The sequence below is a fragment of the Tachysurus vachellii genome, chromosome 13 (genome assembly GCF_030014155.1).
Source record: "Tachysurus vachellii isolate PV-2020 chromosome 13, HZAU_Pvac_v1, whole genome shotgun sequence".
Lineage (NCBI taxonomy): Eukaryota > Metazoa > Chordata > Actinopteri > Siluriformes > Bagridae > Tachysurus > Tachysurus vachellii.
The window spans coordinates 17,891,764-17,906,577 of record NC_083472.1 but is presented as its reverse complement, the minus strand read 5'-3'; the positions used below and the strand labels follow the sequence as shown (position 1 = coordinate 17,906,577).

The window sequence follows — 14,814 nt, the reverse complement described above, 5'->3', positions numbered from 1 at the left end:
TCATGTTATATTTGTATAGTTTTGTTTATAATAATTGTAGCACAATGGCATATTTGCATTAGAAAATAAAGTAAAATTCATTTGTTTCAGCATTTCTACTCATGCTATCATCACACTGATGCATGCACATCATTCAGACAGCTCTTTTAGCCTTTTGACGTCGACTTCTGATTCGTTTCTAAAATATGCACATGAATGTTGCAATCTCTAATAGGATTTTCACTACCACCTCTTCATTTTTAATGCAATGTGTATTTTAGTCTTATATAGACCTTCTATAAGGAAATGTTTATTTAATGTTTATGAAAGAAGACTTTAGTCTGTCTTATCACTTTTAGGTAAAGCTGTTCAGTATTCTGCCATGGGGAAAAATCTTTAGGGCACAGGACTTTGCTTAATGGTTTCTAGGCTTTGAACCAAACTGTGCTTTTTGTCTTATTTTTTGACTAAAGTGAGAGAAAAAGGAGATGGCACAGAGGAAATGACTGTTTAATGTTTAATGAGGTACTATAACGTAAATGGTAGCAGAAACAAACTTGTTTTTTTAAATGTTCCACTACATTAAATGTCAGTATAAATAAATAAAATGTATGTATCATTTTTTAATAAAAATAAAACTGTAAACATTGGCAAATTACTGGGGTAAAAGAGAAATACAATGCGACATTAATTACTCCTCTGTGTAAAAGTCCCTCTTTATGCATATTTTTATTGTTGATTATTTTCTTTGAATCCCTTGTCCTATCATTCCTTGCATTTGGTCCACACTTGATTGATTTTTAAAAACATTTGGGTGGAGGAACACTTAAACCAAATAAAGCCATAGACTGTACATATTACACGCTCTCTGTTTGTGTATGCTTTTGTTAAATTGAAGTTGTTTTCAATGTGTAAGTGTATCCCTAATTATATCAATGGTCATTCCTTTTTTATGCAAGCCTGCAAAAATAGGAACATCTGTATGTATATATATTTGTGTGTCTGTGTGTGTGTTTGTGTGTGTGTGTGTGTGTGTTTGTGTGTGTGTGCGTGTGCGTGTGCGTGTGAGAGATATTAAATTTCCTGCATTGCCCCGTGTAGCCAATAAACCCTGAATAAGCAGAGGGCTCCTCAAATTGACTCCTGCTTTGAGGATTTAGGAACATAAGGTCTTGGCAGGGCAATTATTGATAGATTAAAATGATATCTCAGACGTTACTAAGGAGCACATTTACTCCTGATCTTTGAACTGCACTTGAGAGGGACCAGCAATGAAAGCTTCTTCTTTCCACAAGCTGCACTGAAGCAGAGTAGAGGAGCAGAGGTTATTCCATTACCAATCGCTACAGTGTTTCGGTGTTTAATTAAAATGCAATTAAAAAACACAAAAGACTGAGGAGTAAGCCTTGACATGTTCTGGTATAAGTTAAGTTCTGGGCTTAAGTTAGAATCAGAAATAAGATTATTGTTTTGTGAATGCAGTGAATAAACTGACCTGATGCAATTCGAAAATTCGTTGTAATGAATGTCTTATGAAGCAGCAGAATAAACTGCTATTGCTAACCCTCCACACACACACACACACACACACACACACACACACACACACACACACACACACACCTCATCCTGATCTTAATCGTTCATAACTTTTTAAATGTGTTTGTAGAAAAAAGAGCACGTGAGAACACAGTGGCTTCTTCCCTCAGCACCATGGACAGCGTCAGTCTTTCATGAAAACCCACAAATTCAAATCACGCATTAACACAGACTTTAAAAATCGAAAAGACGCATCTCAGGGTCATTATAGCACGCAACTGTGGATGCTTTTGACGCACCACTGTCGCCTTTAACAGCATGCTGTTTTTGCTAAAGTGATTATTAATTTATGACATATTGTTTGTCAAAGGCGCACCAACGTGGTCCATCTGAACCGGCGATCCTTGGTGGTCAATAAAAGAGGCTTCTTGTTACTGCAGCTTCACTCCTCCGCCATCCCGGAGTGAGAAACACACACACATAGACAGAGAAAGAGAGAGAGAGAGTGAGTGAGAGAGAGAGAGAGAGAGAGAGAGAGAGAGAGAGAGATGGTCTGCACAACGCAAGACACTGATGCGGCTTATACCCCAGGCTTTAATTAACCTGGTTAGGTGTGTTCACTGAGCATAATAGTGAAAGAACGTCTTCGTGTTTCCTCGAGGTCGCCATAACACCGGCTTTTGTGTCATTTTCGCATTGATCGGCAGTTCGAGCTTTGCGCGGTCCTATTTATCCGCCTTGCAGTGTGTGAAAGAGGCTGATGTAGACGCACAGAGAAGGTCTTTTTTTCACCTTCGCTTCTCTTCCTCGTCATTTAATCCACTTCAACCGGAGTGTGACCGGAGTAGCCCTAGATCCGCAGTAGATCCGCCATCATCTTTTACGGAATAAATCTCCTCATTTGCGCTCTCTCTCTCTCTCTCTCTCTCTCTCTCTCTCTCTCTCTCTCTCTCTCTCTCTCTCTCTCTCTCTCCAGTTGCAGACACGTTTATTTCGTTCAGCTTCTCTATGAAGCTATTGCGCGCACTGCAAGCGCGCACTGCTGTTTATTCTCCAGGACGCTTTGGTTGGTTGTGCATGTGATTCCTCTTTTTTATACTCGGAACTGTTCGGGATTTTTTTTTCTTAAAAAAGAGGAGAAAATGGCACGATTGAGTGCAGTTCCTCTTTTCTTTTGGCTTTTGGGTAGATCTCTCGCCGGATTTCCAAACCAGATAAATATAGGTGAGTCCTATAGCTTTGGTTGTCTTGAGCGCTGTCTCTCGCCGACCGGTTTCTATTCCACCATGAAAACGATTTCTTAGAGGGAAGGCATGGTCTCTATAGCTCCTTTTATAGATCGTTTCTTTGCAATCTGACCTACAGATTTTCATCATGGAAAAATATCTAAATGCCTTCTAATTATGTACTGAATGCAGACTATACAGTACTTATGTAAGGCTGAATTCAGTTTAAAATGCAAGTGAAGAAATGGTAATAGCACAGAGCACAAATTCGCAGTGATGTATTAAAACATACAGTGTTTAGTGAAGATAATTGAATTTAGTGCATGCATAGTAACATTTATATAAGTCCAGCAGCTGCAGAATGGTAAAATCTGAATAAAAGTCTGTGATAGGGTTATTAGGGCATATTACGTCTAACATTTTAAAAAAGAGGTCATTATGGAAACCCTGTCCTGCAGATGCAAAGCTTTTTCACATGCATTAAATGCAGCACTTTGTAGGCAGATTTAAATCCATATTTCATGTCACTGCAAGGACTTGGTAATGCATTATAGAAAATCCATAGATGTTTTACATTTCTGCACCGTTTTAAAGGTGGGCTCTTCATGCGTTCAACGGTGCAAGAACACAGCGCGTTCAGATTTGCTGTGCAGCTCTACAACACCAACCAGAACATGAGTGAGAAGCCTTTCCATCTGAACTACAACGTGGATAACCTGGAGTCCTCCAACAGCTTCTCCGTCACTCATGCCTGTAAGTTCTTTGCAGTTTCACAAGCCACAAACAGCAAGGAAATTCAGGTACAAACCCACAAGTATAACGTTACAAATTCCCATACAACATTTATAGCTTGTCTGCTCATAGGAGTAATCTCGCTAGCAATTATTTTCTATTTTCTTACAAATTAGGGTCATATGAAATCCAACAACTTATAACTATCTGTAAATCTTCATATTATATATTTCATTTATAACAATAAATGACTATCATTTTGATTGGTGACTTATTGAATATCACACCTGTTTTTTCTCAGAAATGGATTCATTTATCATCCTTACTGAAGAGTGTTTAATTCTTTTTGGCTGTACCCATACATCATAGTCAATTCCACCCTGTTTGGATACAAAGTTTTTGTGTACTCTTAGACCAGGCAGGCTGAACTAATTTTGCATTAAAAAAGTACAAGACTGTCCAGCAGTGTACATTTCCTCTGAGCTTTGCTATAAAGGAACTTTATTTTTTAGAATTAACTGTCCATCTTGAGCAGTATTTACCTTATCAATCACTTTTTTCCAACATTTCAGCTTAAAACACTTACCTAACGCACATAAAATCTGTAAGGAGAAGTTTACAAAGATCAGAGGTGCCTTAGTGTGTAATCCCATAAGCCTTTTATAAGCATTCCAGTTTCTGGTTGTTAGTAAAGTAATGCAAAGCCTACTGCCATTCATATATTTACATTTTATTTTGCCTCACAAAAGGTTTTAGTCAGACATTTATTAGTAGTGTTAAGAGATTCTATTTACAGTTAACTCTGACCTCCTCTTTCATTTGCTTAAGTAGTACATGCAGTAGAACGGTATAATAACTGAGTTTACCAATATTTCTATTTTTCTGAGATATACATACACATAACACATGACCAGATTTTTATTTTTTTTTTACCATTATTCTCTTCTGATCTTATGGTATTGATATGTCTTAATAACAGCGCTTGTCCACTCCGATTTGCGAGTGAAAGTATTTTGCAATAAGAGGATGAATAGTCGGCTGTGGAAGTGTTTTGTGGGCACAGCATTGGTATTTCTGACACAAATTCTCTTTGAATTCAAGACAAGTTCCCTTGGCAACACAGAATATCTGAATCAGTGCCGAGGTTCCTGATAGATGCTGAAAAGATAACATGTCTGATTATGCAAGCAAGGTTTACAGGGACTGTTTAGGAGAAAATATTAAAATAATTCTCTCCTTAAAAAAAAAATCCCTTTAGTACAGTAAGATGTACGACAATCAGTTCCATCATGCTGAACATATCCGGTACGCAGTCTCCTTATATAAATATGATTGTATTTTAGTGCTTTTGTTAAATAATTATTAGGTAAAGATTAAAACACATCAAAGTGCCTGTTGTTGTGATGCTGTATGAGATGTTCATGAGCATTATCACTTATGTTATAGCAGCTATAAACAGACAGCTTAACAGGTTACCAAAAAATGGAAAGATCAAACTTCTCTGTCCAACCTCCTTATCTTATCAATGAGTATATATTTTCTTTGTTAAATAAGTTGCTTTTGAAAATCTTTTTATGATTAGCATTAGATTATGCAGAGAATCCACCATACGAGTCCCTGTGAATAAGGCGTTACTGCTTAAATGATCATGTATTATAGCATGCAGATTAAATCATTTGAATTACATCAGAAAAGACTGTCAGTGCTGTGTTTTTACAAAAGATAAATCAATCTGATTAACCAGATTAAAAAAAAAATCAATAGTATTATATAGTGTCCACAAAATATTAGGACACAAAGCCAATTCTTTTGTTTTTGCTATACACCGAAGACATTTGGGTTTGCAATTAAAACATGAATAGGAGATAATAGCTCAGAATTTCAGCTTTCTGAAATCAAGATTAACCTCCAGCAAAGTGAAAGAAATGGAAATTGGCTAAAAATGGTCACATGTTCTATCCTATTTAATAAAAACTAAAATTCTATCGTCTCATATTCATCTTTTGATCTCAACCCCAAGTGATTTTAGTGTATAGCAAAATCAAAAAGATGCAACTTTGCTGGTCCAATACATTCGGTGGGGAATATATACAGTATGTGTGTGTGTGTGTGTGTGTGTGTGTGTGTGTGTGTGTGTGTGTGTGTGTGTGTGTATGTCTGGCATAAGAGAGCAATGCTGACTTAAATTACAATGAGATTTATATTATGTTAACTGGCTTCTACTAGCTTTCTGCTGCCTTGAAAAAATGGTAAGATTTCTATGATAAGCATTATAAGCATTGCATTAATGAGAAACCCTATGCTTTCTTGTCCAAAGATGCTAATCTGCATTGATGCACATTCCCACACCTCCCTGCAGGTTTATGGGGATCTCTCAATCACTCTGCAGTGTGAGCTTATTACCACATTTAACACATTTGCATTTCCTCACTGACAGTCGGAGAAATGTTTCTGATAAATACAGTAGGATTGAGGTTGAAGAAACAGGATCAAAGTAAACGTGCCAAAAAACTCCCAGCGAGCATTGGTTTATATGCTACTCGGCCTGATATGATGACATACAATAAGAAACTCGGGAAATAAATAAATTATCATGGTGTGCGATTTCACACGGGCTGAGGAAGCACAGGATTATTGGTTGGAAATAAGGCTAGATTTTTAGGCTTCTAATTAAATCTTTCTGCAAACTGTCCATGCGGTCTTGTGGGAGAACTTGCCCCAATTTTTATTCTCTCACTGTTTTGCCTTTTTACAGCTCCATCAAGAGCATGTTTAAAAAAAAATTCTTCAACATATGAGGCATTTTATTGGCTCTCTGATGACAGCTGAATCTGTCGTTTTTCCAAATTTGTGTTTTGTATCATGGTAATACTGGAAGTTGTCAGCAGCATTCATGGTCTTCCTTTGAAATGCATATCAACAGATGTGTCGCTGTCAAAATTGCATCTTCCATCTTTCACTTATTATTTAACCAAATCACTTTCATGTTTAAGTGCCTAAGTAAAGATCTGAAAAGTGGCTTTGGTGTTGCATCAGTTTGCTTAAGTGGCCCAGCTGTTGGAGAAGAACTTTCTCAGCCGCGATTTTATAAAATATATTTAAAAATATGCATTAACTGCAATAACTATTAGTCTTGAGTATTGCAGTGTATTATACTCTGTATTGACAAGTACATTGTAATCAAGCCTTTGATGCTACATTATGATTTTTTTTGTATGACGTTTTTTCCCGACCAAACATATTTACAATGAGAGGTTAGCAGGAATCACCCTTGATATACGTTCCGTTTAAAATTTTCTTAGATGATTATGAACCAAACACATGTAATCAAGGTAACCTGGAGTGTCCCAGTTCACAGTGACTCTACTTTGGGGTGAATAATGTGACATAAATACGGTATGATAATACAGCACATTGGTTTAATAGTGCACGCAGTACACAATGATGGTGGACATGGTTATGGTTAGGTAGAGCTTTGTTACATTCATATTCAGCTTCAAGTTGGTTCAAGAAATGAAAACCAACCGTTTTTCTCTTTTTATTTTTTCCTTTGTAGCCCGCTTATTTTATGCCTCACCTCCAAACTCTCAAACCTCTTTGCATCTCCACATTACAAGTCATGCATGAAGAAACAAAGTAAATGTTTTATTTTTGTAACATTAAGCTACGTTAGATAACCAGGTAACCAAGCCTGTTCCTTATACAAAAAAACTTAGCTAGCTATCCCAGGTCTCTGTATGTCTATGAAAATTTAAATGAGGGAACTTATTAACATTGTTTAACACTACAATTGGCTTCATTTTGATCATGAAAACCACAACAACATTATTCTGGGGTATTTTATACCAGCCATGTTTTACATTAAAGTTAGCAAAAGTAAGATTTGTCAACACAAGTTAACATGTACAAACAATGAGCTTCAGCATTAATACACCATAAATAACATTAACGAAAAACCTTGCAGCTGTATGAATTGTATGAAAAGCAAAATCCGTGTATGTATGACCTGCATTAAAAAATGGTATTAAAATAAATAAGTAAATCAATAAGCCCACAATGACCAACAATTTACACGCTCGTGGAAAAAAAATAATCTAGTATTTACATTGTAAATATCAATTCATTAGGATATTAACAGTTAGGAAAATGATCATTTAATTTTTATTTATTGACATGAATTTACTGTAGTCATGGATGGAACTTTAGTCAATGGTGGTGGAATTTGGAAATAAACATTTCTTTGGTATTTAAACAAACATCAATTTATATCACTGTTAATTTTCTGTATAAATATTAATTATAGTTTATTATTGCTGAAACACATGGTTTGTTCAGGTTATCGTAATGAAGCGCAAAGAATAAAAAAATGTCAAAGACTGGATTGTGACTAATCAGTAACTTGCTATATAACCATTAAAAAATCACATGGTTATGTGTTATGTACATACTGTATATCATTATATTGTTTGTCCACTAATTTGGGCTATCAATAAGATCTCTTCAGGTTACTTTATCAGTTACTCTTCAACACTCACTGTCACTTCCTATTTTCTACCTGATCAGGACAATGTAGCATTTAAGACTTCTTACTGTGTATAACCAACAGCAGGCACAAATAAGACATGACAAAAGCTTGTCAGAATCTTTACAAAGCCCTGCTCAGTTTCAAACTGCTCTTATCCAGGTAACACATATTCACTGTAAATCGGAGATCAGTTCACAAACGCAACATGCCGTCTGGGGATTTCGGTGTAAAACCACCCCAGAAAATTCAAGCCTCCACTTCATGGAAGTGCTATTTGATGATACTTGAGTGGGGCATCATTGTAGACTTATTTGCTTTTCTAATTTTTCCATTTGTTTTGGGATATGTGCCAAATATACGTCGTGACAATACAAAGCTACAGTAGACTGAATTTTTCCTTCCGACCGTATAATACATCAAGCATTATATAATAATAACTTTACTGAACAATGTCTTCTCTCCGACAACAACACTCTGCTCTCACCACATATTTATAATTCTTTTTTATTTCACATGGGAGGCCATGTCTTGTTAGGTGAATCTATTTAAAGGATATGAAGTTCCATGCCGTGCTTGAGACAGGTCATATGTCTGTCTGGAAGCTTTCATTTATAACAGCGCAGAATGGCCCACATTTACACAGCAGGACATATAAAGCAAACCTTCAGTATAAAATTGTTTGTTCCTTCTTTGTCACTGGCTTGTTTGGCGAAACGAGTCATATCAGTCTTTTTCATGAATCACAGCCAAAGATATAAGTGATAAAATGATCAAATATTTTCTCAGAAAGCATCCCTGCACCATGAAATCGATATACTTGAACAAATAAGCAAAGAAGAATCCTGCTTCAGGGACATGACAGAGATTCTGGAGAGTGACGTTTTATGATTGCCCGAGAGATTGGCTTATATATTTGAAGAGCAAGGATATTCATAAGGAAAAAAAAAAGAACCTGGATGAGATAAAAGGTTATTTCCTGCAATTATTTTGTCTGACTAAACTATAGATCTCATTTGTCATAGTACACAGTTTAGACTTTGAGCGCATTCACTCTGCTTGCTTTAATTTCCATTAAGCAGTTATACAGCAAATATACTAGATCCTTTAGGTCCATACACACTATCAGTATTTGTATCTGTATTTTTATTCAGATTTAAACCTGAAGTGGGCATGGCCTTTGAAATCGAGCTGTGTGTGATTTCCACTTGCAGTTATTATTTTTGAATACATTTTCTTAGCTCTATTACCAAAATTGTAGGCCTCATCAAACAAGTAGCCTAATTTAAACCACGACACTAAACAAAAGGTATCTTTGTTCATATTTACTGTAATGAACATGGTCTTTCTTTGTCTTGTGAGATTCATAAAAAAAAAAACTCCCACTACTATGTTTGTTGCTTCATGCAGAATCTCAGCCCAAGTTCTGGCTTTTTGTCTAAACCAGATGCTCTTAAAAAAATAAAAGTAATATAGCATGCCTCCTATTTCTGTGTGGTTCAGACGATGGCATTTAGCAGGTCTATTTTATTAGTCTACAATTTAGAGTTTGTAATTTGCATATTTTTCGCAAATATCCAAGAGTTTGACGGTTACATTCAGGGAGCTTTTTAGGCAATAGATGCTATTTTGAGTGAGCGGTTTTGAGTAATGGCATGCCATGACATCCAACTCAATGTGACAGGAAGAGAGGCACATGCCTAATGCGGTAGTCACTTTGGCAAACAAAACAGCTCTGGCTGAAGTTGTTCTCTCTCTCTCTCTTTCCTTTTTTTGATAACATTGGCAAAGCAAAAACACTCAAACAAAAAGCTGTCTGAGAATATCAGACCGGGCTGCTGAGTTACAATAATGGAGGAGTGCTTGTATTTTCAAGGTAGCAGCATTAGATCTTGCTGGAACAAACTGTGAAATGCTCCTGGGGCTCAAGTGTAAGGACATCAGCTCCAGCAGAAAGGACTAAAATAAATACTAGATTAAAAAGTAAAGTCGCCTAAGTCACTAAGACTACCTTTTGTCACAATACAGCCGACAGGCTTATTGTGGCTTTACTTGAGGCAGTAGACCAACATAAAACATCAACTGTGATTCAAGCTGTGAGGCTAATATGTGCAATATGGCACTATTTGAAAGCCAAGCCAACACATTAGTGTATGCTTTATTTAGATTAATTTGCTGCAGAAATATGTTTTTGCAGTCTGAATTTCCTTACTTTAGTGAGTGCTTTTATGTACAACTTGCTCAAATACGCAGGCTATTTTGTTTTTGATGTTGGACTTAAATCAGTCTGAAGTTTTTCATGTTATTGAAGTCGCTGTTATTCCCTTTAATCTGAAAACACATACTGGGTTTTTTATTTGCTCATTTTGGGACGTGTTCCTGTGAAGATAATGTAGACACAAAAATACGCAATGTTGCTTTGTTGCTGTGGGTGTGGCACATATTGGATATTCTCTGTATGCTCCATATATCTAACAAGGTAAAGGGCAGGAGTTAAACTAAATACATTTCCGGTGGTATCCAAACTAATCAGTCATTCCCATATTCAGAGTTGGCAACTAAAGTTGGCAATGTTAAGTTAATATTTATGCAGAAATTCATGTGTATTCATGCATATTTCTAGGTTTTCCATTCGTATTATGTAAATGACCGGCATGTAGTTCACGCCTCATACTGTAGTTGCAAGATTTTTAATGAGTAAAAGTGTTCATGACTTTGTTTTTCAATAGCGTCTAGATTACTGCATTTAAAAACCCATGAACTTGCATTTAAACCAGAAACATTGGTCTAAAATGGGTCTAACGGAGCAGATAGCATTTTTTTTTTTTTTTTTTTTGCTGTTAAATGTAAGGAATGTAATAAAAATGAAAAAAGACTAATGCAATAGTAGATGAATGAGAAGATGGCAAGCATTTAGATAAACATCTAATACAAGTCTAGTACATTGTCAGTACACTGCTGTATGAATAGTCCTAGTTGCAATTATCACACTAATCACTGCAAATGTGGTTTAAACCAATTTGATTGAACTAATTGCAAATTTAACAATATGGCTCCCGCCCTCATTATTCAGCAGCTTATAACACAGCACTTCAACACAGCACGTCCTGTTACTGTATATTGCATTTTTATATATTGTGTTATACATATTTCGGTCTATTATATTTATTTAGTCACTAAATGATAATGTTCATGCTAATTAGATGTACTCCTCTGTAAAGAAAATGTGCCCACATTTTGAAGGATTTCATAACTTTACCCAGAAAAAAAAATCCACTCTACAAATAAACAGTGTTTGTTTTAAGGGTGCATTTTTATATATCTACTATTAAATGCCATTTCATAACATTTGTATGGATTTAGAGCCCAAAACATACATTTCAGTATGATTTTTTTTTGCCGTTAATCCTCAATATGTATCTATAGGTCTAAATATGGCTTCTCAAAAACATGCATTTCACCTATTGATATTAATTTAATATTTTGCAAGCAATTGGTTGACTGGCTTAACTTGCAACAAATACTGTAGGTTTTCTGTCCTTTAGGCAACTCTGTAGTTGTTCATTCATATACTTTAGTATATGATAATATAGTGTTTAGATAGTATTTGAGAACTTTAGGATATAGCGTTTATATTGCCTCAGTTCTCATGACTATACTGAATGCATATTTTCAGTAATGGTATTTAATTATCGTATTTTGGCACTTGATTCATGACAAATAATCTCACTGAATCCAGTTTGTAGATCCAACTGTGGTATACACTCACCATCCACTTTATTAGGAACAACTGTTCACTTTCACATTCATGCAGTTATCTGAACATGTGGCAGCAGCTCATAACAAAAATCATGCTCACATCAAACATCAGCATAGGGAAAAGTCTAATCTCTGATTTTAACCATAATATGGATGTTGGTGTCAGATGGGCTGGTTTGACTATTTCAGAAACTGATCTCCTGGGATTTTCACACACAACAGTCTGTAGACAGAATGGTGTGAAAAACAATAAAAAACAAATCTTGAGCAGAGGATCTGTAGGCTGAAACACCTTGCTGATAAGAGAGATTAAGGGGAATGGCTAGACTGTCTGAGCTTACAGGAAGTCTATAGTAACTCAAATAAGCAATTTTTTCAACCATGGTGAGCAAAAAAGCATCTCAGCAAGCACAACAGATCAGATCTTGAGGTGGATGAGCTACAGCAGTAGACCACATAGAGTTCCATTCCTGTGTGTCAAGAACAGGATCACCCAAAGCTGAAAGCTAGACCAGTTATTATTTATTTATTTTTCCAACTTCATCTGTCCAATCTTTATTTGTCCAGTTTGGGTGAGTCTGTGCCCATGATTGCCTTAGATTCCTGTTGTTTCCTGACAAGACTCAATATGACCTACCTCAAGGTTTTGATGTTTTGTGCATGCTGAGGTGCTTTTACTGTTCACAACAATTCCAAAGAGTGAAATTTTCTATGCTCTTCTTGGCAGCTTGAACCAATCACGCCATTTCATTTCATATTTTCTTCACCATGATCTTCTCTGATCAACAAGGTGTTTCAATCCACCAGATTATTATTATTATTTTTTTTTTGCACCATTCCATATAAACTCCAGAGACTGGTTTGTGTGAAAGTTTCTAATACATAAACCATTTCATCTGTCGCCAACTTTAATGCCATGATCAAAGTCACAGAGTTCACACTTTTTTTTCATTCTGATGTTTGATGTGAACATTAACCGAAGCTCTTAACCTTTATCCGTGTGAGTTTATACAATGCATTGCTAACAAATGGTTCCTGTTTCAGTGGACAATGAGTGTATGTTCTCATTTTAACAAGTTACTAAATACAGTTAGTTTTTAGTCACAATTTGGCATTTGGGGAAATTATCTTATTTATCTTCCAGTGTTGGTTTGTCATTAATAATGAATATTTACAAAACCAGGTTTTAACAAATGGGTCTGAATTTCTGCACTTCATATAAAACCATTTTATTTTTTGTCTTCAAAAAGAAAAGGTCATGAGATGCAGTAATGTAATTGCAATTTTAGCTCAAGGTGTATATGAAAATACCACAGGTTTCCCAGCATCAGCATAGCTGCATATATTCTTTATTATAAACATAGGGAGTAAATTAGTGATGCGCTTGCATTATATAAAAAACACTAAGCTATTCTTGTGCCTGCATGCAGAAATAAATTCCCCTTAATATTTACCCATTATTGTCAAAATGTCAAATTTAACACCATTGGGTCTGAACTTGCTGAGAAAGCTTTGAAATACACTTTAAAATTGTTGTTGACTTCAGCAGCTTTCTCCCTTCAGGCACTTTCCAGGCATCTAACACTATTTTCATTGACACTTCCTCTCCATGTGAAAAAAAACTATATCTCAAATAGATATTTGAGATTAACTGTGGGCAACTCTTTCATCTTATAATTACATGTGAATTCAGTGCATAAAGATCCATCTACTAGATTGGACCATGCGCAAAATGGTCCTTCCACTGCTTGTAAAATTACTTGCTCTCAAATTAAATCAATATACTGAATCACTAGATATCAAATTACTCTGCAAAGCTACGCTAGATCCCCTTTAGCTAGAAATTTGCTGTAAGCTTATATTTTATATTAATCTCACTTAGTCATAGAAACTTTGATATTGGAACAGAGGTGGTTCTCCAACTTAAAAAGCAAACTTCTATTCAAGCGTAACTGGCTGTTTTTCTATGTGAAGCTGATTGAGTTTCACGTTGCCTCTGTGCCTTCTTATAGCAGCCGTCATTTTAAAACAGTGCAGCTGTTGTATATCAATGTGGACCGTTGCATACGCTGATATTTATGCTGTTGGATCAGTACAGTCCTAGGCTATGCGGTCAATGTGATCATTACTTTATATCACGTTATCCATCATATCCACTATTTCACATTCTAAAGCAATAACAGTATCATTGGCATATCTGGTATCAAACAGAGAATTCCAGGTAATGATACTATAATCCCACACCTGACAACATCTATGGTTATTATTTTTTGGTCTCCTTGTTATGGTGATATTGAAGACTGAATCATGAATCATGAATATGATTCGGAATAAGAAAAAGACATGTGGAACATAAAAGCCGTATTTCTGCTTCTGTTATTTTCGCTTTGCAGTGATTTTAATTCACAGCCTTTGTGGTGTGAGTCAATAGAACATAAGAAGGTAGGATATTTTGCTTGGTAAAAAAGACCAAAATCACAGCCTTTGTCGTGTGAGCCAATAGAACATAAGATCTTTTTTGCTTGGTAAAAAATTGGAATAAAAATTCCAGTTAAATTTCAATGATCAGTTGCTCAGTTAGACTAAATGTCACATCAACACCAGAATCTGCATCATACTGCAACTCCCAGAACCCAGAGCAAACTACAATACCCAACACACATGATTTCTGTAACAGTCACCGTCATCCGAGTCACACAGTCACAGTCACAGTAATTAACCATTTCCATAAGCACCATCTCACTACATATTGTACGCTTTATAACTTGCTGCCAGTTGACACCCAGCTTTTGTGTTTTATTATTTTTTTACCCTGATTGTGATCTAGTTCCTTCTTTCATTGTTTTTAATTTCTCTTGCCTTATGCTATTTGCTGTTCAGATGACTCTGGCTTTTGTTATTATTTTATGTGACTATTGGCAAGCTTTTTAAATAAATCTTTGTTTACCTGCACTCGTGTCTGTCCCTGATGCCTGATGCCTGACACTAACATACTGATAAATGTTACAGTACGGTAGCATGAGATCAGATAGTGAACATGCTGCTAGGAAATGGTCT

At 35.8% G+C, this 14,814-nt stretch overlaps 1 protein-coding gene across 3 annotated transcripts in view; it reads left to right on the top strand.

Moving 5' to 3' along the window:
- The first annotated feature begins 2,010 nt into the window (after window positions 1-2,010).
- The window catches only part of gria3b (glutamate receptor, ionotropic, AMPA 3b), a 124,204-nt gene continuing 111,400 nt past the window's right edge, over window positions 2,011-14,814 (top strand). For all 3 annotated transcript variants that reach the window (XR_009649377.1, XM_060885036.1, XM_060885035.1), the window contains exons 1-2: window positions 2,011-2,742; window positions 3,339-3,497. Coding sequence is in view for 2 of the 3 variants with exons in the window: in XM_060885036.1 (XP_060741019.1) it covers window positions 2,661-2,742; window positions 3,339-3,497 (241 nt within the window). In the remaining variant the exon portion in view is untranslated. The remainder of the gene's footprint in view (window positions 2,743-3,338; window positions 3,498-14,814) is intronic.